The 23,783-nt window shown below is 46.4% G+C and overlaps 1 protein-coding gene across 2 annotated transcripts in view; it reads left to right on the forward strand.

Moving 5' to 3' along the window:
• FLT1 (fms related receptor tyrosine kinase 1) overlaps nucleotides 1-23,765 on the forward strand; it is a 189,046-nt gene extending 165,281 nt beyond the window's left edge. For both annotated transcript variants that reach the window (XM_024580771.4, XM_045188069.3), the window contains exons 24-31: nucleotides 16-138; nucleotides 1,691-1,802; nucleotides 3,385-3,484; nucleotides 12,810-12,915; nucleotides 13,175-13,317; nucleotides 15,046-15,130; nucleotides 17,673-17,767; nucleotides 20,875-23,765. In XM_024580771.4, coding sequence (XP_024436539.2) covers nucleotides 16-138; nucleotides 1,691-1,802; nucleotides 3,385-3,484; nucleotides 12,810-12,915; nucleotides 13,175-13,317; nucleotides 15,046-15,130; nucleotides 17,673-17,767; nucleotides 20,875-21,073 — 963 coding nt within the window. In that variant the 3' untranslated portion in view covers nucleotides 21,074-23,765. The remainder of the gene's footprint in view (nucleotides 1-15; nucleotides 139-1,690; nucleotides 1,803-3,384; nucleotides 3,485-12,809; nucleotides 12,916-13,174; nucleotides 13,318-15,045; nucleotides 15,131-17,672; nucleotides 17,768-20,874) is intronic.
• Nucleotides 23,766-23,783: the final 18 nt, after the last annotated feature.

Genomic DNA, 23,783 nt, shown 5'->3' on the forward strand with positions numbered 1-23,783 from the left:
ACTGCTTTATTATAGTGCATTCATCGGGACCTGGCAGCACGGAATATTCTTTTATCTGAGAACAATGTGGTGAAGATTTGTGATTTTGGCCTTGCCCGGGATATTTATAAGAACCCCGACTATGTGAGAAAAGGAGATGTAAGTCAGCGTGATGTTTATTTGACTCTTTTATACCCTATCATTTTTAAACCACAGACCAAAGTGGTAAATGTTTACACTTCCTCGACAGTGGTCCCTGAAAACCATCGTGTGCTTTCTGGGGCGACAAGCAGTCCAGATGGGCTGTGTTCCAGAGAGACCACCGTCTCTGGTTCTGTTCTCCCTGACTCCTGCTTGGTCCCTGTCCTCTGGGCGGTGCTGCCTGAGCTTGCTAACCTGAGAAGTGTTTAGCAGGGCCCTGGGCTCCTCCCTTTGATTCCTGTGGGAGTTTTTGGACCCACTGGAAAGAACAGCCTGGACTCTTTCCCTCAAACAAACCCCGGTGATTGATTCAGCAGGTGTACACATCTCAGGAAAGGGTGGGGGAGGGCACTGGTATTAGCTGGCTGTTGAGGAAGCTGTGTGTCCCACCCCGCCCCCGCCCCTGCCTTTCACACTGAGCATCCCCCTGCTGGCTCACACTGGCTTCTCTTCCCTGCTTGTTTGTGGACATAGTGTTATGTTTCACTTTTGTCAATGACCTCCTGTGTCCTCTCTCCTCCCGCCTGTACCCTGAGAGTTTAAGCCTGTGTCTGGGCTCTGCTGGTTACTCTACAGTAGTGCTTCTCAGACTTCAGTGAGCACACAGGTCACCTGAGGGGCTTACGAAACTATATTTTTGCTGGGCCCCAACCCCAGAACTTCTAATTGAGTAAGTCTTGGGTGGGACCTGAGAATCTGCTTCTCTAAAAAATTTTTAGGTGCTGCTGACACAGTTGGTCCCAAGACTCTACTTTGAGAACCACTGCTCCACAGTCTCTTTTTATAAAAGAAAAAAAAATCAACATACTTTCCTGGGGAGCCCTGATGTGCGGAGATGGCAGCTACCTGTGTGTCTCTTCTGTTCATCTGTATCTCTTTCAGCCTCTCCCTGACACTCCACTTGCATTTTTCTTTATCTCTCCGTTGTCCCGTACTTCCAGTCAATTCCCCTCCATCTAAAGGGGCAAGGCCTAACTCACTGGGATTCCTGCTACCTAGAAGAGAACAAAAATTTGTCTGCACCCTTGAAAATCAGCCACATGGTCTCGTAAATACTGCCTTTCACCTTCTTTCTTCCCAATGTCTTTGCCCACCACCCCCGGTCAATGACTTAAAATTCTGTATTTTTGCATGAGAATGCCTTTCAAAATCCTCCTTCCTAAGAAAAATTCCTAGAATTTATGGATTTTCATGATGTCTTCTAATTCAGAGCACTGTTTCCCAGGTTGCTGTGGAGTGCAACTTCGGGGGAAATGGCTTCTGCAGAGTCACAGAGTTAGGGCACACAGGGCACGCAGGGCGCACCGAACAGGAGTGGGTATCGCGCACGACTCGCTGTTTCAGTGTGGCACTGCGTGCTGTAAGAGTTTTCTCTGTGTTTGAGACTGTAGCTGCTCTAGGAAGTGATTTCTGGGCCAAGTGTTATCTGGGAGGTGACCGTAGGGGCACTTGGGTTGAATGTGCTGTGCTTGCATGTTCTTCTGCTCAAGGCCCCCTTGTCCTTTTCCAGACTCGGCTTCCTCTGAAATGGATGGCTCCTGAATCCATCTTTGACAAAATCTACAGCACCAAGAGTGACGTGTGGTCTTATGGAGTGCTGCTGTGGGAAATCTTCTCCTTAGGTAAATTTGGGGGAAGGAAAAAAATCAAATAGACCCGAACCCAATGTCTGCTGAGTGTCCTCTGGTTAGAAAGAACCTTTAGCTCAGCATCTGAAAGAACTGAATTCCCTCAGAGGCCTGTGCCCATGCGGAATCCCCAATGTGGAATGGCGCGTGCAGAAAACACTGCTTTACACGAACACAAAGTCAGACAGTATTAAAACTGAAGTCAGGCACACATTCATCCAGTCTGGCTACTTTTTTCTGTCCTTTGCCTGCTTCTCCTAACTCCTCAAGCACCCAGATCCTAATGCCCTTCCCTCCCCGTTCTCTGCATCATGCCTCTTCTCAGAATTTTCTGGAAAAGGCCCCGACAAGCACAGGTCTGACAGTGTTAGGAACAGGAGGCCTTTCTAGTGCCGCTCACATTAACTCAGCTGGTCCCGGACACTGGTTTGTGTGGGTTGGAAACATGGGCACACTGCTTGTGTTTGTTCTGCTTCCGGCAACATCCACTCTGGGCGGCTGGCAACCGTGTGCAAGGCCCCAAGCACAGAGATGTGCACAGAACCCACATCTGCTTGCAGGCACACTGCTGCTCTGAAGCCTCCCAAATGTGGGGTCTAGCCAAGAGTCTTTTGGACTTTGCCAAAAATTTGCCTTTCAGAGCAAATAAAAATCACCCAGTAACATCCCTGGTTTCCTGTAATGTGTGAAAATCATTCCCCTGCTTTCGATGACAGGCACCTGTTGCTTCCAGTCTTTGAAAGCAGCTTGGCGGCCACAATGGCCCCGAAGTGACACAGTGCCAGCACTGCACGCCTCCCAGCTGCTTCCTACCAGCAGCATTCACTAGAAAGCACAGACAATCAAACGCTGAGATAGATGAGGTTCGAGGTCTGAAACAGAGCAGACTAGGAGGCCTGGTTCACCACTCCCTCTAGCCAAGAATATCCCTAAAAGGAAAGGTTGCACTGGCATCCTGAACAGTAAAACCATCAAAAAGCAAAGTCTGGACCCCTCTGGGACCCTCTGGTCCACAGACGCCTGTCCACAGGCAACCCCTATATTCAGCCTGCACCTGGAGCTCAAGACCCCACTTTCCCTTAGGGCTATCATAGCAACTAGGCTTCCTAGATCCCAAGTTTACAAGAAAGTAGTGAATTAAAATAATTCTCACTGAGGTGTGAGTAATCCACAAGTGACTTATTCCAACTCCGTTGGTCTTTTAAAAATAAGGCCATTAACCCAGGAAATGAGTCTCTCAAGATGGGATTTCTTTAGATTTCCTCCTGGGGAAGGGGAAGGGACCCTTTAGATGACACCCTCTCTCCTGACCAAACAGACGGGAGCAGCCACAGGAAGGACCCGGGGGCATCAGACACCCAGCACCAGGGGCCAACCAACCACAGGTGTGTCACTAGTGAGGATTTGCTGAGTTTCAGGATGAATTGCGCTGCGTGTGGAGATCCATTGCAATCACTGGGAATTTATTACTGAACCGTCACTTTAAAGGGAGGAAACAGACACTGAATTACCCCTCATGGTCTTTTGTAGTCTGAAGCCATAATGTGCCCTGTGCTGTCCCCTTTGTCTCGTGCAGGTGGGTCTCCATACCCGGGAGTGCAAATGGATGAGGACTTCTGCAGTCGCCTGAAGGAGGGCATGAGGATGAGGGCTCCTGAATACGCCACTCCCGAAATGTGAGCCCTTGGTCTCCTCCATTCCCACCCTGACAGCTTTTGTCCCCCGCAGGACACCTCAGAAAGGGGATGTTGTGTTGAGTTTTAGCCTCAATCAGGTCCAGCTGTGCGGGCAGTATTTTCCAGAAGTGAGGTGCATTGTCCTCGCTCCATCCTTACCTGTTTCTTCTCTTGATCACGGGCATGACTTTTCAAGACCTCTGCTGGGAACTGAAGTCAGAAACTCAGTGCTGGTCTAATCCAGGCAAAACGAACAGACCACTCAGGAACTGAATGTAAGACCTTGTCCTGGTGCACAAAGTGGAAGCCAAATGCACTAAGCAGCCACAGGGATGAAGGGCTAGAAGCCACCAAGAGCAGTCCTCTGTCTGCACCAAAGACCAGCGAGGGGGTTTGGTTGGAATACAGTGGAAGAGGTATAGGAAAGGAAGAGGGGAATTTCCTCATGGAATTAGTAGGTATGCTCTCCAGAGGCTACTTGTACAATAAGACTGCTTTAAACTCAGTTTAGGAATCGGCTGGGCAGCTGTCTGGAGCTTCTTGTGGTGGCTTCCTGCCGTGCAGCCCTGTGACTTCAGGAAGATGCCGGGCTCTGTGTGAAGGTTTCTCCATTGTTCAGCGCTTGCTTGCCTCTCTGGGATGCTCTTTTTTTCTGTAGTTTTGTGGATGTTTTGCACTTTGAGTCCTGAGCAGGAATGTGATGACATTTGCAGTTTTGTTGAGCTGCTGACAAGGACATAGGCCTGCCCAGGGCGGCACCACTTTTCCTGAACTGACAGGCGGCCCTCTTCACCCCACCCACACAGTGGGTTCTGTCAGAAGCCCTGGGATGGCCTTTGAGGAGGAGTCAGAGAGAACTAAGGAAGTGTGGGCTTGGCCAAAGTGCAAGGTCGAGGTCTCTTTCCTTCATGTCTGGAGACAAGGCTAGGTCAGGTATAGGATGAGGACATGGGACTCAGGCCTGTGAAGGCCGAGGTAGGTGAGCAGCCTCAGTGCAGAGAGGAAAGAGGGGACAGAGTGGACCTGTTCCTATCAGTCTTACATGATGGTGTCTCATCAGGAATACGCAGGGAGCTTGAGGCAAGGCCCCTTTCTTAGAGCTGGGGACAGATACATTAGCCCTTGGGCGGCATTACGGTTGTAGTGTTGGTAGTGTTGAAGGCATCCAGAAATTTTTTTAAAGGATTATTTATTGATTTATTTTTAGAGGGGAAGGGAGGGGAAAAGAGAGGGAGAGAAACATCAGTGTGTGGTTTCCTCTTGTGCCCCCTCTCCTGGGGACCTGGCCTGCAACCCAGGCATGTGCCCTGACTGGGAATCGAACCAGCGACCCCTTGCTTCTCAGGCTGGCACTCAATCCACTGAGCCACACCAGCCAGGATGTATTGAGAGGTTTTTTTTTTTTTTTAATATATTTATTGATTATGCTATTACAGTTGTCCCATTTCCCCCCCCACTCCACTCCATCCTGCCCACCCCCCTCCCTCCCACATTCCCCCCCTATAGTTCATGTCCATGGGTCATACTTATAAGTTCTTTGGCTTCTACATTTCCTGCACTATTTTTACCCTCCCCCTGTCTATTTTCCACCTATCATCTATGCTACTTATTCTCTGTACCTTCCCCCCCCTCCCCCTCCCACTCCCTTAATGACAACCCTCATGTTCTAGTTGTTTGTCTAGTTTGCTCTCATTTTTGTTTTATGTGTGGCCGTTAATAACTGTGAGTTTGCTGTCATTTTTACTGTTCCTATTTTTGATCTTCTTTTTCTTAGGTAACTCCCTCTAACATTTCATATAATAAGGGCTTGGTGATGATGAACTTCTTTAACTTGACCTTATCTGAGAAGCACTTTATCTTCCCTTCCATTCTAAATGATAGCTTTGCTGGATACAGTAATCTTGGATGTAGGTCCTTGCGTTTCATCTTGGGTAATGTAATTATGATGTGCCTTGGTGTGTTCCTCCTTGGGTCCAGCTTCTTTGGGACTCTCTGAGCTTCCTGGACTTCCCGGAAGTCTATTTCCTTTGCCAGATTAGGGAAGTTCTCCTTCATTATTTGTTCAAATAAGTTTTCAATTTTTTGTTCTTCCTCTTCTCCTTCTGGTACCCCTATAATTCGGATGTTGGAACGTTTCAAGGTGTCCTGGAGGTTCCTAAGCCTCTCCTCATTTTTCCAAGTTCTTGTTTCTTCATTCTTTTTTGGTTGGATGTTTGTTTCTTCCTTCTGGTCCACACCATTGATTTGAGTCCCAGTTTCCTTCTCATCACTATTGGTTCCCTGTACATTTTCCTTTGTTTCTCTTAGCATAGGCTTCATTTTTTCATCTGTTTTTCGAATAGATTCAACCAAGTCTGTGAGCATATTGATAACCAGTGCTTTGAACTGTGCATCCGATAGGTTGGCTATCTCTTCCTCGCTTAGTTGTATTTTTTCTGGAGCTTTGAAGTGTTCTGTCATTTGGGCCTTTTTTTTTTTTTTTTTGTCTTGGAGCATCTGTTACTTTAAGGGGCGGAGCCTTAGGTGTTCACCGGGGCGGGGTTGAGCTGGTTGCTGCGCTGTGACGCTATATGTAGGGGAAGGGCCGAGTGGGAGCAATGGCGCCTGCCTCACTCTCCTCCGGCTTTCAATCTTTCACTCCACTACCCACAATCAAACTGGGCCACTCTGGTGCTGGTTCCCGAGTGGGTGGGCCTGTGCACACTCCAGGCCCCTGTGGGTCTCTCCAACGACCTCTCCTGTGAGGCTGGGAGTCTCTCCTGCTGCCGCCCCAACCCCCACGCGCGTTTTCAATCAGAGGTTTGCGGCTTTATTTCCCCCATGCTGGAGCCCTGGGTTGTGCGGTCTGCTTCAGTCCCCGCCGTTCATCCGGTTTATCTGTGGGTGAATGTGGTGCCGTGGGGTGCTACCCGCTGCTCTGCCTGCCCCGTTCTCAGCCACTCTGAGTCCGGCCCTCTGGGTTTATCTGTGCAAATGTGGGGCCGCAGGGTCTGCTAGTGCTCGGATTGCCTGTGCCATTTGTCCCACACTCCGCCAGTCTTGGTCCCGCCACAGCCACGAGAGTCCTCTCCGCTCCTCCTACCGGTCTGGATGTATGTTTCTTTTTTATCTACTTGGTGTTGGACTTCCTTGCCGATTTTCTGTCAGTTCTGGTTGTGCGAGGAGGCGCAGTGTGTCCACCTACGCCGCCATCTTGGTTCTCGAGAGTTTTTAATTACTTGTTTCCTTTTACTTGATGGAGGGAGGCAAACACTAGGGATCTGGCTTAGAATGAGATTGCTTTACACTTTCGGTTTTCTAAGTGTTTCCCTCCATACCGTTTCACGTGAAGTTCCCGGCAACCTCGAGGAGCAGGCAGGCAGATATATAATGTGACTTTGATAAGTAATGAAACTAAGTCTCTGAGAAGTGAGGTGATTTGTCTGCCATCACCTAAGTAGTAGAGGAGACAAATTGAGAAGCCAGTCCCTTGGGCTGGTCTCCCTAGATCCCAGGACTGTTAAATTAGGAATACAGCCCACACGACGTAGAAGAGATGTTTTTCTAATATGTCCACTCATGCTCTGAATTAAATAGTTCCTTCTACTTTTCACACAATGTGGAAATCACGAGTGAGTTCTTTATTACTAATAGTAATATTAATAATTGTAGTCATTCTTAAACAATGCTTAATACTTACTTAGTGCTTATGAAGTGTCAGGCACTGTTTTTAGCACTTTTAACATATGTTAATTTTCCTAATGCTCATAACAACCCTATAAAGTAGGTACTATTATTATCTCCATTTTACAGATGACAAGACCAAAGCATAGCTGGAACGTCTAAGTGATTTGCCACATCACTAGTAAGTTAAGCAAACCCAGTCTGAGTCCAAAGTCCACAAAACTATGCTACATACCTGCAGGGTACATTTCCAATTCTTACCCAGCTCCCGGGCCGGAATAACTGTAGAGCTACAGAGTCATATCGACTTTGGACTAAAAGCTCCACTGGACTTTACCAAACCTTCGAGTCTTCACATAAACCTCTCCCAGGTAGCCATGGTACCCCACACAACCTTTAGAAAGAATTGTTTCTTAGTTCTAGGGGTTTATTTCAGAAATGATAGAAAGTAAGAAGCAACTTTTTTGAAATGTTGGCTCAGAAGACTGGAATTCAAACCTTGAGCCATTCTCAAGCATTTGGAAGCCGCTGGGGTGAGGACGAAGTACAGCTCTGAGCACTGGGACTCCGTGACCTGAAGTTGGCCTCAAGTGGTATGCACTCGGGAGCTTGGGTGACAGCTCCGACAGGAAGCTCTTCCCATAGGCTTCTCACCCCCAGCTAGTTGCAAGGACTGTTGGGTTGGGTGCAACTGGTGTCCTTTTATTATATTAAACTTGGTTACTCAGTGATGTAAAACTGTTTAATGCTCAGTTGTAGGTTTTCTGCCCAGAACCTGTTTAATCAGATGTCTTTCAATATGGAAATAAGCGTGGTTAATGTTTTTTTCCTTTTCCTTCGATGTTTGCTAAGATAATTTGGATTGAATTTTAGTCAGAAGAGATGGAAACTGGAAATCAGAAACCAAGAAGCTGTAGGTGGTCTGTCTTGCTAGTTTCAGCACTGGAACCGGAAGAACCCTGCTCAAACTCACATGCCCCAGAGGCTTGCTCCGGGTAAAATGGTGCTGGCTGGAGATAAGCAGGGGCCTGTTCTCAGTTCTCCCGCCTCAGGGCCCCTTTTTGTTTTTCCAGCTCAAACCTTTCTTGCTTTGGCTTCCTTGTATAGGTCATCTACTTCTATGGTTCATGGTCTTCCAGCGGCCTCTGAGAATATGTTTATTGCTAAAGATAAAGGAGCCTTGGACTGTTAGGCTTGAATGTGGGCAGGTGGGAGCAGGCCAGCCTCTGCCACAGCCCATGCACCTTGGGGTGAGGGATCTGACTTAGTTCCCTAGTGACCACCTGCCTCTGTGGTAAATACATTTTTGCACCTATCTTAACATTAGTAAAATGTGTAAACTTACCTTAAAATGAGACTCACATAGGATTGTGCAGACTGTCTGTCGTATGCTAGTTCAGAGCAGGCTGGCTCAGGGGGCCTGAATGAGTGAGTGCCTTAAGCCTTCACTCTGAGGCACTGCTGGTCAGGGACTGTTAGGGACTGCAGCCCTGGCCTGTGTCTCCTGGAGAACAAGGACAACGGCTCAGAGTTAGAGGCCCCATCCTCATTCCCAGTCTCCTCTGTCTGTAACGGAGTCCCACTGCTGTGGTCGCAATGCTGGCCCTCACATCACACTCACCAAAGGCCCCTCACAGCTCTCCGAACTGGCTGGCCCATTCCACACCCCTTGGGAGTTAGGCAGAATAGGTACAGGGTGAAACAGGGGTGGGAGGGAACTAGAGTCACCTTCCATGAAGAGTAGGAGAATTTGTGATTCAGACAAGTGATCTTCATGAGCTCCTGTTCCCAATCAGAGGCTTCAGGCATCTGCTTGCTGGGTACTTGTCAGAAAGCAGAACCTCCATACCAAACCGTGAGGACAGCTTCCTGTAAAGACTAGTGCCCGGGAGGATGCCTGAAGGCCACATAGTGCACCACTCCCCTGGTCACCTAGAAGTTCATTCCTGTGTTAATTCAGAACCTTAGGACACACCACCTGGACCACACTGTTTTGCTGTCAGAATTGTTTTTACTGAATGGTATTTTTTTTGCTATGAAGGCTTTGGGCAACATTAAAAGACAATGTACGAGACGCTCCCACAAAATCATTACCTAGATAGCAATGATGTCGAGGGGCATCTAGGAGGGCCTCCTTTCAGATTTCAGTTCTGGAAATGGCCATCCTTCTTCTCAGTTAACTAATTTGTTTCGAGCTCTGGCTCGTGTGCGTCAAATAATTGATTGTGCCTTCTTTTTGCCAGCTGCCTGGGAATCATGATATACACTTTGCATATTAACTTTGTCTGTAGTTCCACCCTTTTAATCTCTAGTTTACCTTCCTCCTGATACTCTTCTTCTCTGTTTTAATCTTCCTACATTCTTACTGTCTTTACCAGCCATTTCATATGCTTTGAAACCAAACTGGGGTATCCTTAGGAGACAACATGAAAGCACGCAGCAGGGAAGTGGCAGAGGACAGAGGGCACTGGTTTCCTCCGGTGCCCTCCCCTCCCTGAGAACCATCTGACCTCCTTCAGCTTGGGTGCCAGGCCCTGGGCTGGGAAAGGAGCGTGGCCATAGGGTCCCCACCTGGCTCCAAATTCTGAGCCTGTTCAGATTTTGTAAAAATACAATAAAAATAAAAATATATTTTATTGATTATGCTGTTTGTCCCAATTTTTCCCCTTTTGCTCCCCTCCACCCAGTACCCCCCATTCCCTCCAGCAGTCTCCCCCCTTTAGTTCATGTCCATGGGTCATGCATATAAGTTATTGGGCTTCTCCATTTCTTATATTGTTCTTAACACCTCCTGTGTATTCTGTACCTAACAGTTTGTACTTCTTAATCCCTGAACCTTTTCCCCCATTCTTCCCCTTCCCCCTCCCAACTAATAACCTTCCAAATGATCTCCATATCTAGGATTCTGTTTCTGTTCTGCTTGTTTTCTTAGTTTGTTTTTTAGATTCAGTTGTTGATAGTTGTGAATTTATTGCCACTTTAATTGTTCATCACTTTGATCTTCTTTTTCTTAAATAAATCCCTTTAACATTTCATATAATAAGGGCTTGGTGATGATAAACTCCTTTAACTTTACCTTGTCTGGGAAGCACTTTATCTGCCCTTTGATTCTAAACAATAGTTTTGCTGGACACAGTAGTGTACGTTTTCATCACTTTGAATACTTCTTGTCAGTCCCTTCTTGCCTGCAAAGTTTCTTTTGAGAAATCAGCTGACAGTTTTATGGGAACTCCTTTGTAGGTAACTATCTGCTTTTTTTTCCCCCCTGCTTTTAAGATTCTCTCATCTTTAACCTTTGACATTTTAATTATGATGTGTCTTGGTGTGTCCTCTTTGGGTCCATCTTGTTTTGGACTGTCTGTGCTTCCTGGATTTGTATGTCTATTTCCTTCACCAAATTAGAAAAGTTTTCTTTCATTACTTTTTCAAATAAGTTTTCAATTTCTTGCTCTTTCTCTTCTCCTTCCGGCATCCCTATGATTTCAATGTTGGTATATTTGAAGTTGTCCCAGAAGCTCCTTAACCTATCCTTATTTGTTTGGATTCTTTTTTCTTCTTGCTGTTCTGACTGAATGCTTTTTTCCCCTTACGTTCCAAATCATTGATTTAATTCTTGGCTTTATGCACTCCACTGCTGGTTCCCTGTAAATTTTTCTTTATTTCACTTGGTGTAACTTTCATTTCTGCCTGGGTCTTTTTTATGCTGTTGAAGTACCCAGTGAGTTCTTTGAACATCCTAATAACCAGTGTTTTGATCTCTGCATCTGATTACTGATCTCCATTTTGTTTAGTTCTTTTTCTGGCATTTTGTTCTGTTCTTTCATTTGGGCCATATTTCTTTGTCTCCTCATTTTGGCAGCCTCCCTGTGTTTGTTTCCATGTATTGGGTAGAGCTGCTGTGACTCCCTGTCTTAGTTGCATGGCCTATTGTGCAAAAGCACAGCAGTACGTTGGATGGGGTGGAGCCTTAGGTAACCACCAGGGTGGAGCAACCTGTTATAATCAGGTTGATGTAGTGTCCGATATGGTGTTGCCTCTCTGTGGCTCTGTGTGGCAGAGGTCTCAGAAAGGGGACAATGCTGCTGCCTGACCTCTGGAGTTTTGTCTGAGAGGAGGCTGTCCCCTAGAACTTGCCTTGATGTCAGACACTTCACTTTTTCCCCGTATGCCACTGGTGCCCTTCCAGCTGCTCCCCTGGTGCTGGAGCCCAGAGGATGTGAGCCTGCTTAAGTCCAAAGTCCATGGCAGGCCCTTTAAGAGGAGACTCCTGGGAATCCCATAGTTTCTTCTGCCACCCGAACCCCCCCTGGTTTTTACATCCAGAAATTATGGGGACTTATATTCCTGGTGCTGGAACTCTGGGCTGGGTGGTCTGGTGTGGGGCTGGGATCCCTTGCTCCTGAGGTATCCCTCCTGATTTTTATCTACCACATGGGGGAGTGGGGACCACCTGTTCTGCATCTCCCTATCTTCATGCCTCTCAATACATCTCCGTGTCCCCACCCCTTCTACCCATCTGGATGAAAGTGTTTTCTTTAATTCCTTGATTGTCTTCCATACAGCTTGATTTTCTGACTATTCTGGGTGATAATTTGTTTTGTAGTCTAGTTGTAATTTTTGCTGTGGTTGTGTGAGGAGGCAAGCCTTGTTTACCTACACCTCCTTCTTACCAGAAGTCTCCCCATTCAGATTTTGATCCTACTCAGTCAGAGTCCTCTCTAGTCCAGATATATACTGAGAGAAGAGATTACTTACAATAAGCATCTGTTGAGCAAAGCAAAGAGCCCAAAGAGAATAAATCCTTAAGCCAGTGTGTGTGTAGACTGCTGTGGTGTGTTTTGCCGAGAGGGGCAGGTAGTGATCTGTACTCCCTGCAGACACAACCAAGAGAGGGGCCCAATACCTTCACTCCTTAGATGTCAGAGGAGGATAATCACAGAGCAAACTGCTGACATTGAAACCTCGGTACAAGATTCAGCTTCTGTAATATTAAGATGAACATTTTCAGGTCCAGAAGCCCAGCCTGTACATTTTGCCTTAAGTGGTAGGAAGCCAGTTCATAATGGCAGCTTTGAAATGCTGGAGGGAAAATCAGCCACATGCAAGAACCTTGCACACAGCCCAGGGAAATGCTCACATTCAAGGTGGTGTGAGTCCTGTACACAGGGCCTTCCCCATCAGTCTCCACAGCTGAGCTCAACAGTGGAACTGTGAGGACTTGGAAATGCCACATGTCAACCTCTGTTACAGCCCAAGAATGTACTGAGTGCGGCAAACTACGCACCCACTGATACTTGTGTCTATGTTAACTCTTTACCTGTACGGACATTGGCTTTTGGCAGCGAGGGGAGAAGTGCTACACTTCAGACCTGACTGCAAGTGAACAGTGGTTTTTCCTTTCCAGATAACTCGGGGTCAGGGATGGGCCCTGGAGGGTGGTTCATCAGTCTGCCCTTGTAGACATATCTTCCACTACGGCAGGACCGGACCCAAACAGCCACTTACGTGTTGGTGCTGCGTACTCAAAGCTACAGACACAGGCAGATGTCACGTACCAAGCAAAATCTTTATGCGCATGACACTTGTCACTTTGCTGACATGACATGGAGGGCAATCTGTGTCATGACCTTACAGTCCTTTCTGCTGTGCTCCCGCCCGACAGCTATCAGACCATGCTGGACTGCTGGCACAGAGACCCCAGAGAAAGGCCGCGGTTTGCAGAACTTGTGGAAAAACTCGGCGATCTGCTTCAAGCAAATGTACAGCAGGTAAAGTCAAACTTACCTAGAATTCCAGCAGCCAGGTGCCTTTGAGTATAAGTAAAGGGGGTGTTTCCACAGCCGTGGTCAGCAGTTAAAAAAAAGTGGATGTGTGCGTGCACACGGGCACACAGTTACCTTTCACAGAACTACCTTCCAAACCAAACTAAGACTGTGAAAATGACATCGCTGAAGCTGACGCAGTGTTTCACAGGAACAAGTTGAAGTAGAAATTTCTGCACTTAGAGCTTGATCTTTGGTATTTTAGGATGGTAAAGACTATATCCCACTAAATGCCATACTCACAGGAAATAGTGGGTTCACATACTCAACTCCTGCCTTCCCTGAGGACTTCCTCCAGGAAGACATTTCAGCTCCAAGGCTTAATTCAGGAAATTCTGATAATGTCAGGTAAGATTTCTTTCTCCCCCCAACTTTATAATATTTTCAAACACATACAAAAAAATTGCACCTCCTAAATTTAACCATAGTTAACAGCCCTATTTTGTCTATGTCTATAGCAATATATTTATACAAAGAAGGCTTAAGCCATTGCGACACTTTGCCCCTAACTACTTTGGTATACATCTTATAAGAAGGACATTCTCCTGTGTAACCACACCAAAGAAACAGATAATACTTTAACCTTGTTAGATATTCAGATTTCCCCAAATGTCTTTTACACCTTGTTTTCTTCAGTTCCTTTAGTCTCTTACTCTAGAATAATTCCTCTATCATTTTTCAATGACATCGACTTTTTTCATGTGTATCACACATTTAGCACTAAGTTACACATGTCACGTTACTAATCATTATACATGTTATCGCACATCAGCACTATTGATTGCACATGTATGACACTCCGTACTAATGGTTATACGTATATCACGCACATTCCGTATACCAATGGTCACACAGACACATGCTGCGTGTGGACGGGCCCTGGGCTAGCTAGGCTTTTTGCATATAGCAACTCCTTTAATGCTCAAAATAATCCTATGGAGGAAATATTCTTATTCATGTTATACGGCTGGGGACATTAAGGCTCCATGGAGAATAACTTGCCAAAAGTGTGTGCCTAGAACGGGGCAGAAGAGTTTCTAATCCGGGTGTTCTGACATCCCTCCCTGTTCCCATGCGATCAGGACTCTTTTTAGGACTTTGACTGTCCTGTGGGCCTCCTAGCATCTTTATCTGCAGTTGACAAAAGCCTAGGACTCTGCCCTCACTTCGGCCAAACTTGGCCGGGGAGCAGGGACGGCACTGCCGGGAAGAGCTGCGCAGTCTGCGAAGACTGACAGCCTAGAAGCCCAGAGGCCAGCCTAGATTCGTGATAACGTGTAATGAATGGGTCAGTGGCACTGCTCATATTTCACAACCAGCCCAAGAAGCTGAGACAGGTCATCTATTTTTTTAAGATGAGAAAACTAGCTTGGATTAAATAAATTGGTAGGGTCTGATTGAGTCAGAGATGGGGGAGGGGAGTGTCAAAGTTATTTGGGCCCTTCCAGTATGTTGCTTAGCCTCAGGCCCAATAGAGAGCTCACCTAAGAAACTGGGCCTTGCAGATGGTGACAGGGTATCAATCAGGCTGAAAACTTGTCTTCTGAGTAGCCATATGGTGGATAGCTGACTGTCCTCCCTAACGGATCACCAATAAAAGGCCAGGAGGTAGTTATGGGCAAATCATACAAATATTACCCATTTCTGCCAATCTGTAACACACAACAGAATACACAAGACTAGCTCTAGTACTCAACTGTGCCATTAAAGCAGCTGTTTGACCTTAACAGTTCATTTCACTTATTCCCTCATGTTCTCTTAGAAGTAGGCAGCTACATGATAAAGTCACATCACTTCTCTGGGCATTATTTCCTCTCCTTTGTACTGTGAGGTGTTTAGCCTAATAACTCAGGTCTCTTCTAGGCCTCCCATTTTCTGATTCCACAAGGGTCCAGAGGCCTCCCCACCGCTGGGAGAAAGTGTCAGGACCCCTAGGGGAACTTCAGTCTTGGGAATAAGGTGATTCCTTCTGGTATTTTGGTTCATCTCTACTGGGATGGGGTGCCCATGGTCTCCTGACTAATCAGAGCTGGATGCATTTTCCTGTCTTGATTGTTCTTTCTGCTTCTTCATTAGATATGTAAATGCTTTCAATTTCATAAGCCTGGAAAGAATCAAAACATTTGAAGAACTTTCACCACAAGTCATCTCCATGCTTGATGTAAGTAATGGAATTAGCCTACTCAACGCACCCTGAAAACCTTTTGCCAGACCCCACCCAAACACAAACTCCAGTAGTCTGGTGGCTCTCAGTCAGTGTGGGCCAGTAGTGAGTGGTGGCTGAAATGGCAGTTTCAGGGGGACTGACAACAACACAGTTATACAGAGCTCATTTGAAAGCAGGTAATTCCATAATTTGAAGATGACCCAGAATTCACCCAGGACCCAAGTCTTTGCCTTGTCATAATTTAGTCCCTTAGGAAACTTCATTGTGTGTTTGTAAGCTTCTTGGCTACCAGCGATGGAACCCTACTTTCAGAGGAACAGAAACACTCAAAATGGTGAGTGGCCAGGCCTCTGTGATGTGAGTGGCCGGGCCTTATGAGAACTTTCTCATAAGAATAACCTGAGACCCTGGGAGAAGTCTATCTGGGCCTATGCTCCTTCCCACTTAGGTTCCAGAGGCTGAACAGCCATGTTGCCAGCCGGACACTGGGAGGAGCAATCCATGTCGTCTGCCACACGGAAGGGCTCAACAGCTTGTCTCTTCAAAGCTCCAGGGCCTGGGGTTGAGGAGATACGGGAGGAGAGGGAGTGCTGGGCAAGTGTGTCCCTGTGGCATCACAGAGCCTCACCCCCACAGTGTGATCTCCAGGAGCACATTGCTGCCCCTGAGTGGGCTGCAGCTGCTGGCTCTCAGGACCAGCCACACTCCCCAAGTCCGCCTCTGCGCTGTCACAGGGTCCCCGGGGACTCACACGCACATAAAGTTTGAGAAGTGCTGGTGATGACCGTGTCCCACAGAGGGCCTAGAAAACCAGCTAGAGTGGGCAGGAAATGACCACAGCGTGGCCTGGAGACAGAGCACAGTCACCATAAACACACACACACACAGGGGAGGGAAGTGGGACGGCTGGGGTGGGGGGGAGTGGCGGGGGGGGATGGAGGCAACTGTACTTGAACAATTAACAAACAAACAAACAAACAAAAAACCCAGCAGAACTGCTTCAAACACACCAAGTAAAAAGGAAAACATTATTTAAACATTTAAAAAACACTACAAATAAGCACAGAATACAAAGGTAAAGTGGCTGAAAATCTTGTTTTGCTGCTTAGTACATAGGTTTTAGGTCCGGGGAAGTAATACTGAGCAAACATGGAGGGTTTCTCTCAGCCTCACCCTCCCCACCCTCATCCAGTGGGAACCACAGCAGCTGTGTGCTGGCTTAGGCCTGTTGACTGATGATTAAGGACATGAACACAGCCCAGCAACAGGTACAAAGGGTGGCAGGAAAAAGTATGGAGTCTACTTACTGGAAATGGTGTATTAACTGACTAATGAGTCTGCATAAACTCGATGCTAAAGATGAACCAACAAGAAAATAGTATTGTTGGAAACCATGGCCAAGAAGGGCCTGAAAATTCTACAGAATCTTCAAGAAAAAAAAAAAAGCCATGTCTTTATAATTTCTCAGAATTTCTGCATATCATGGCCACCAAATAACAGCATTCTTATAGCCAATATTCATCTGCCATAATCAGTTTTAATACGAGTCTGTTCAGAAAGTATCCAGCCACATACTATAAACAGAAACACTTATTGAAGAGGATACAAGAAACATTGTACATGGGACAATGACACCTCAGTCCCCTTCAAAGTAGGCACCTTGGGACCTCACACTGTTCTCCCAATTACCATCAACTGCCTTGGCATATTTTCCTGAATCTCATCAACAGTCTGAAATCTCCTCCCTTTCAAAGGTCATTTTAATTTTGGGAAAAGCACAAAGTCACAGGGCACCAAATCTGGGATATAGGGGGGGCTGAGTCACCTGGGTGATTTGACATTTTGCCAAAAAACTCTGCACAGGACGTGATGCATGAGTGAGCATGTTGTCATGATGAAGCTGTCAATCACCAGCTGCCCATAGCTGCAGCCTTCTGAATCATCCAAATAGTTTCCATGGAGGAATGTTCAAGCTTAACACAAAATTTCATGTGGACTTATTGCTCTACTCGCCCATTTTGAATGCAATGGCCACACAGTACACATGCTCACTCAACAACGTCTACCTCCCCCACTGACGAGTACAGTGAAGTCGTCATTGTTCACACATGTGCATTCCAGTCCACTCTCCTTGGCTGCCAGGTTCCATCAATGTCATGCAAACCATTCATCATATTAACAAGGGTTGGACTTTTTCCAGACAGACCTTGTATATTTGTAATTTGCATAAAAGTTTTCTATGAAAAATGCTCTTTTGTTACCTGCAGTTTCCCTTTTTGTTTTAATTTATTTTCTCCACCATTAGGAAGAAGGGCCTCAAAGCCTCTGGGAATAGGCATTTCTTGCAACTGACAAAGTTTAGATTTACCAATATGGAGACAATGCTTTGTTTTAACGGGCAGGGGTTGTAGAAGGTGAGAACACAGCCTGGAATGACTTTAGATGTGCATCCTCCTATCCCCCCCCCCCCCCCCAGATCTGGTGTGGACACGCTGGGTCAAGCAAGAAGTATAACCTCTGTCCTTCTTCCCACCAGGATTACCAGGTGGGTGGTAGCACTCTGCTGGCCTCCCCTTTGCTGAAGCGCTTCACCTGGACTGACAGCAAACCCAAGGTCTCACTGAAGACTGAGTAAGGAAGCTGGGTGTCTTTCCTATGATCAGTTGATTGCAGGGGGGGCGGGTGTGAAGAAAGATGCTGGGAACATGGTTTAATGGGGATATGTGAGAGCCACTTGTCCTCCTGAACCATAGGGTTCAGGCACTACAGAAAAGTTTATTTTTTTCCCTCAGAAGGGCAAGAAGGAGGACACAAAATCAGACATATGAGCACTAAGCTCTGGAAAGAAAAACTGTGGTTGAAGAAGAGAAAATATGCAGAAATTTCCAGTAAAGAAAGGCAGTCCAAACATATAAAACACAGTGCCTCAGGTGGAAGTAGCCGGATCTGCCCAACTGTGAACAGAGCAAACATCAGACTTGCTGTGGGGCGGGGAGGGAATTCACACCTGTTGTTATACCAGAGGCGTTTGCATAAGAAGGGTCACAGTGCTGTTTCCCAATCCTAAAACAGGCCATCCTGAGAATCCAACCCTTCAAAGGACGGCTTGCCTCCTGTTTGATCCTGGCATTCCTCCTTACATACTGGGGCCAGCAACAAGTATTTTCAGAATTACTTTAGCCCTTGCTTTGTACTCCACTGGCCCTCGGTCACTTCACCTACTCTGCTAGTCTCTACCTGGGAACAGTGCCGGGCAGGGAAGGGCTGGGCCTGTCAGGCATTCCCTCCTTTCCTGGTTTCAGTGCCTGCCCATCTCACCCACAGGCAGAACTTGCGCCTCTTTTATCAAAGTCAGGGGTCAACAGACTCTTTCTCAAGGTCCAGAGAGTAAACAAAGACTCCACTCTGCCGGCCACAGTGTAAAAGCAGCCCTGACAATATATCAGCAAGGAAGCGTGGCTGTATTCCAATAAACTTCAAAAACAGGCAGGTGGCCCTGGCCAATGAGCACATGACAAGATGCTTAGCATCAGTAGTCATCAGGAACATGCAAATCAAATCTGCATGAGATAGCACTTCACCCCACTAGGATGGCTAGAATCAAAAGTCTCTTGGAGAGGATGTGGAGAAATTGGACCCCTTGTGCAGTGCTGGGGGGAATGTAAAATGGTGCAGCCACTGCAGAAAGCAGTCAAGCGGTTCCTCAAAATGTTCAGTAGAGTCACTCCGTGACCCAGCCATTCCATCCCACATGCAGCATAAATGAAAGCTATGTACACAAGTGTTCATGGCAGCGTTTTTCATAATGACCGCAAGTAGAAACCACCCAGATGTCCATCAATTCACGAGTGAATAAGTGAAGTGCAGCATATCCATACAGCAGAGTATCATTGACAATACAAAGTGTGAAGTACTGGGGGGTGCCGGATGGAGGGGGACAAAAAGGGAAAAATTGGGACAACTGTAATAGCACAAACAATAAAATATATTTTTAACATGCTATAACACACATGAACCCCCAAAACATTGTTAAGTAAAAAAAGCCAGTCATAAAATACCACCTATTGAATGAGTCCATTCATATGAAATGCCCGGGAGAGGCAACTCTACGAAGATGGGAAGTAGCTCAGTGGTTGTCTGGGCTGCAGCGGGTGGGTGGCGGGAGACACCTACGGGTCTCTATGGGCTTGGAGGGATGATGAAAATCTTCTAAAACTGAGTGTGCTTATGTTTGTGCCATCTGTGAATATATAAAAACCATTGCACACTTTATATAGGTGAATTGAATAGTATGTCAATCACATATCAACAAAGCTGTCATTTAAAATAAAAGCAAAAACAAACGGGTGGCCAGCCCACAAACAAACGGGTGTGTTTGCTGGTCCTGATCTAAATCAAAGGAGGGCGACTAATAGTGCCTCTGGGTGACGTAGGCAGCCGAGTTCACTGACCACAACTTCCTCGGAGAGGAGCACGTCCAGGCAAACACCTGCATGTCTGTTTGCTCTTCCCAGGAGCACCGTAACGTACCAGAGCCGAGTGCCCTCAGTGTCCTCAGAGGACAACAAATTGGAGGGCACGGACAGAGAGTGGGGGGAAATGTAGGGTACCATGGTCTGTTTCCTACTTTGGAACACTGTAGCAAATGTGCAACCCCGTTTAGCTAGAGCTTTGTAAAGGAAGGAAAACCATTACCTGCATCCTCTACTCTGAGACTAAAAATACGGAACACAGAGCAAACGCTTGACGAGCTAGTCCAGAGCCCACCCAACCAAGTGGCAGTGCACAGGTCCTTTCATCTTCATCCCAGCTGTCAGAGAAAAAGTTGAACAAATATGAAAGGAAAGCAGAGCTTTTCTTCCTGTGTGTCTGCTTAAGCTGGTTGTAACATGTAGAACCCAGAAGCAAGTTTTTCACCATTGAGCCTTGTCAGTGATATATGGTCCCACAGCTCAGTTTTCTAGAACACAAATGGGACAGGGAGAAAACTGTGCTAATCTTTTTGTATGAAGCTCTATTAGTTTCTTGAGACTACTGTAACAAATTACCACCAACCTGGTGCTTTAAGATGAGAAATTTATTCTCTTGCAGATCAAGGTGTTGGAGGCTCTGGGGGAGAATTCATTCCTTGCCTCTCCCAGCTCCTGGTGGCCCCCTGGCAGTCTTTGGCTTGTGGCCAAGTTTCTCTCCTCCACCTTCACATCACCTCCTCTCCTGTCTGGTTGTAAATCTCCCTCTGCCTCTGTTATAAGGATACAGGTGATTGTATTTAGGGCCCACCTAGTTAATCCAGGATAAGCTCCTCCTCTGGAGATTCTCAGCTTAGTCACATCACTTGCCATATAAGGTACTATTCACAGATCCCAGGGATTTGGCATCAGTATTTTGGGGAGCATTTTTCAGGCTACCACAGAAGCTAATGGAACCAAGAGTGGAGGATATAGCTATCCCCAAGTCTTGGGAATTACCGTCCTGCTGGACTTATAGTTTTGCATGATCTCATCACACATTGCAACCCACAGCCAGTGGAATGAATCCTTCTGCCTGGTGACACACAGCTGGTAGTAGAGAGGTGGTGTGCCCTCCAGAACAGAGCATCTGACCGGTGTCTGAAACGGGATTCAACAGCCATCAACTCTAGGGCAATCTGAGCAAATGCCACATTAAGAACGAGAAGAATTTAGTGTGATTTCAAGAAACCGAATTTGTACATTTGATGGTTTTCTTTTTTTCTTTAGCGTGAGAGTGACCAGCAAGAGTAAGGAGTCGGGGCTTTCTGACCTCACCAGGCCTACTTTCTGCAATGCAGGCTGCGGGCGCGTCAGCAAAGGCACACGCAGATTTACCTCTGACGACGCTGAGCTGGACAAGGTCTTGTGCTGCTCTCCTCCCCCCGACTACAACTCGGTGGTCCTGTACTCCACCCCACCTGTCTAAAGTGTGATGCACAGCCTGACTTCCACAACCACATGTGTATTTATACCCCGAGAGAACGAGCTTTTGCCAGTATTATACATATATACACTTCCACAGGGGCCACATGCTTTTAGTGATTTTTAATAGTGCTTTCTTCTAACAAGAATATAACCCCAGATAAAGGGAGTAACGGTGACAAGTGAAGGCCACTACTGCTACACCCTCACATTACTCAGTGTGTTAGAGAAAACTGTTTAAGCCCAGAGAGTTCCTGCTCCTTCCCCCCAGGCCGGAGGGCATGGATGACTCAGGAGACACACTGACCAAGGAAGGCCGGCCGGCCGGCCACTGCGGCCCTGGAACCAACCTGGCCGAAGCAATGCCTCCGGGGTCCTTCAGCAGACATGATGTGCAAGGGGGAGAAGGGAGAAATGAAGAGAGAAACAGAGGGCAGGGAGTGAGAAAGGAGTTTGAGCGGGACCCCATGGAAGGAGTAGGCGAGGGCTTCCCACAAGGCCACTCCAGTGGCTCCCAAAGCCCTGACCTGACCTGCCCTATTTGAGAGCCCAGCCTGGGGTTTGCAGAAAGAGGGGGTCTTTCCTGATTCTGGGAGGCAAGGAAAGAGCAGACATTTTGGGGGACTAGAAAGCAAATTTTGTAACATTAGCTAGGGACTGGTTCTTTGTCCATTCCTGTATATGGCACATTTTTTATTTCTAGCACTGAGGGTGGTACTCAAGAGCTGAGCCCATACTACTGGCCCCTCTAACAAGATACACTGAATACTTCCTGGGCTAAGTTGGCATATTAGTTCAGGGTATGTAGCATATAGCTCATAGTAACCTAACTGGAATTTCTCTGGTCTGTTAGGGTTATCTGGTGGGCTTAAGGCCCCATTTTAAAGAATAATGTCAGATTCTATTTTATTAATGTATAGTCAAGACACTTACCTCAGTGTTTTGTATTAACCTGTTTTGTACAGTTAGTTATAAAAGGAAGCTAAGAATGAAAATGCAGCCTTGTAGAGGCTTTCTCTGTATCAAAACTAGGACAGAAGGAATGAAAAAGACAAGGCAGAGTGGAAGCCCCTCTCTCTACCAACCAAACCAACACAGAAACAAGTGGGACCCGAAGGATAGAAGTCAATCATGGTTTTGGTTTTGGTTTTGAAATTTAACGGGGATTCCACTGTCCAGTTTTCCTCCTGGGAAGATGTGTTAGAGCATTAACCAAGGTTTATTAAGCACTTTATGCTCCTTGAAAAAAGAGGTGATCTGGGAGAATTTCTAGAATCAGGACTCAGGATATTAACCAGCCATCAATAGGAGAAAAGCCTCTCTTCATCTGCTTTGGACCTTGCCTTGGTCTGAGGATGCTGGAAATAGGAAACAGGGTGCACAGGGTGCCTACTCTTCAATGATCTGAGGGCCCTGGTCTCCTGGAGGGTTCTGTGAGATGCTCAGTATTCAGGACGTTTGGAGCCAGTCAGAGCTGGACGGGCAATGGTGAATTGCTGCTTCCAGTACAGAAGATATGGTTCCCTTGATTCATGTAACAACTCTAGAACCTGAAATATAAGTAATGGAAGAGTCCTTCCTGTGTCAGTCCAGTTTCAAGGTTCTTTGTATGAAGAGATGGAGATTCGTCACATCCCAGGGAGACAGTGGCTGCTCCGATGGCAGCTCTGCTGCAGGAGCCTCCGGCCGGCCTCTCCACCGAGAGCCAAGTCCAAACATCACCTGCACAGAAGCACCTGTGACAACTGGTGATAGTGTAAACCCGGAAACCAAGAGGAGGTTAAACACAGGGAAGATAAAAGAAGACCTCAATCAATTCTCTAGTTTTTTCAAATCAGATTAAGGATCCAGCCATTAGCGAAAACCAAGAAAAACCTTAGCTATGTATGATGTCCTGATTTCAATAATCTCATTTTTAATCACTGAAACCTTAGTAATACCATCTTACCGATAGAAAATTTGTAATATGTTAATTCAGTTTCTTGAAAGACTTCAGTTTGTAGCCTACGAGTCCATCTGTCAAAAAAGGTTCCCATCTGTCTGGAGCCCTGACAAAGGAAGGAGAATGGCAGCTTGCAGTAGCGCGTGCTGTATGTGGTTGCAAGGCGCTTGCCGCAGACAAGTTCACTGAAACAGCACTGAAAATTAAAGCGCTGACCAACGACGGTGTTAAGTGAATCCTTTGTCACCATGACAAAAATGGTTGGCACCGACAGGAAAGCAGCATTTCTTTCAGGGTTTGGGAGGTTATGTACGTGCAGCGGCACAGGCAGGAGGGGACAACCCACATGGAAGTGATCTAGTCTGTCGAAGAAACGATGCTCAGACCTCAGTTTGAGCCCATGTAACGTATTTGTCCAAATCCTGGAAAATGTTACTTAGGTCTTCTAGCTCTGCCTCGTTCCCCAGTCTGTGAGAATGTCAAGCATAAAACAAGTATTTGCCAGCCCCTTTTAGTTGATTAAAGGATGAACGCATCTTTGACTGACATGGTAGTCATTATATGTATATATGTGTGTGTGTGTGTGTGTGTGTTTTGTGCAGAACTATTTAAGGAAACTGGAATTTTAAAGTTACTTTTATACAAACCAACAATTATGCTGCATATATAAGAGATGATTTGGTCCTATCTCTCTAGTCACTATGAATGTATTTTGTATACTATCTTCATATAATAAAGTTAACTCCCCAAAACATCTATTTTCTTCCTGATT

Source organism: Desmodus rotundus, chromosome 3 (genome assembly GCF_022682495.2).
Source record: "Desmodus rotundus isolate HL8 chromosome 3, HLdesRot8A.1, whole genome shotgun sequence".
Lineage (NCBI taxonomy): Eukaryota > Metazoa > Chordata > Mammalia > Chiroptera > Phyllostomidae > Desmodus > Desmodus rotundus.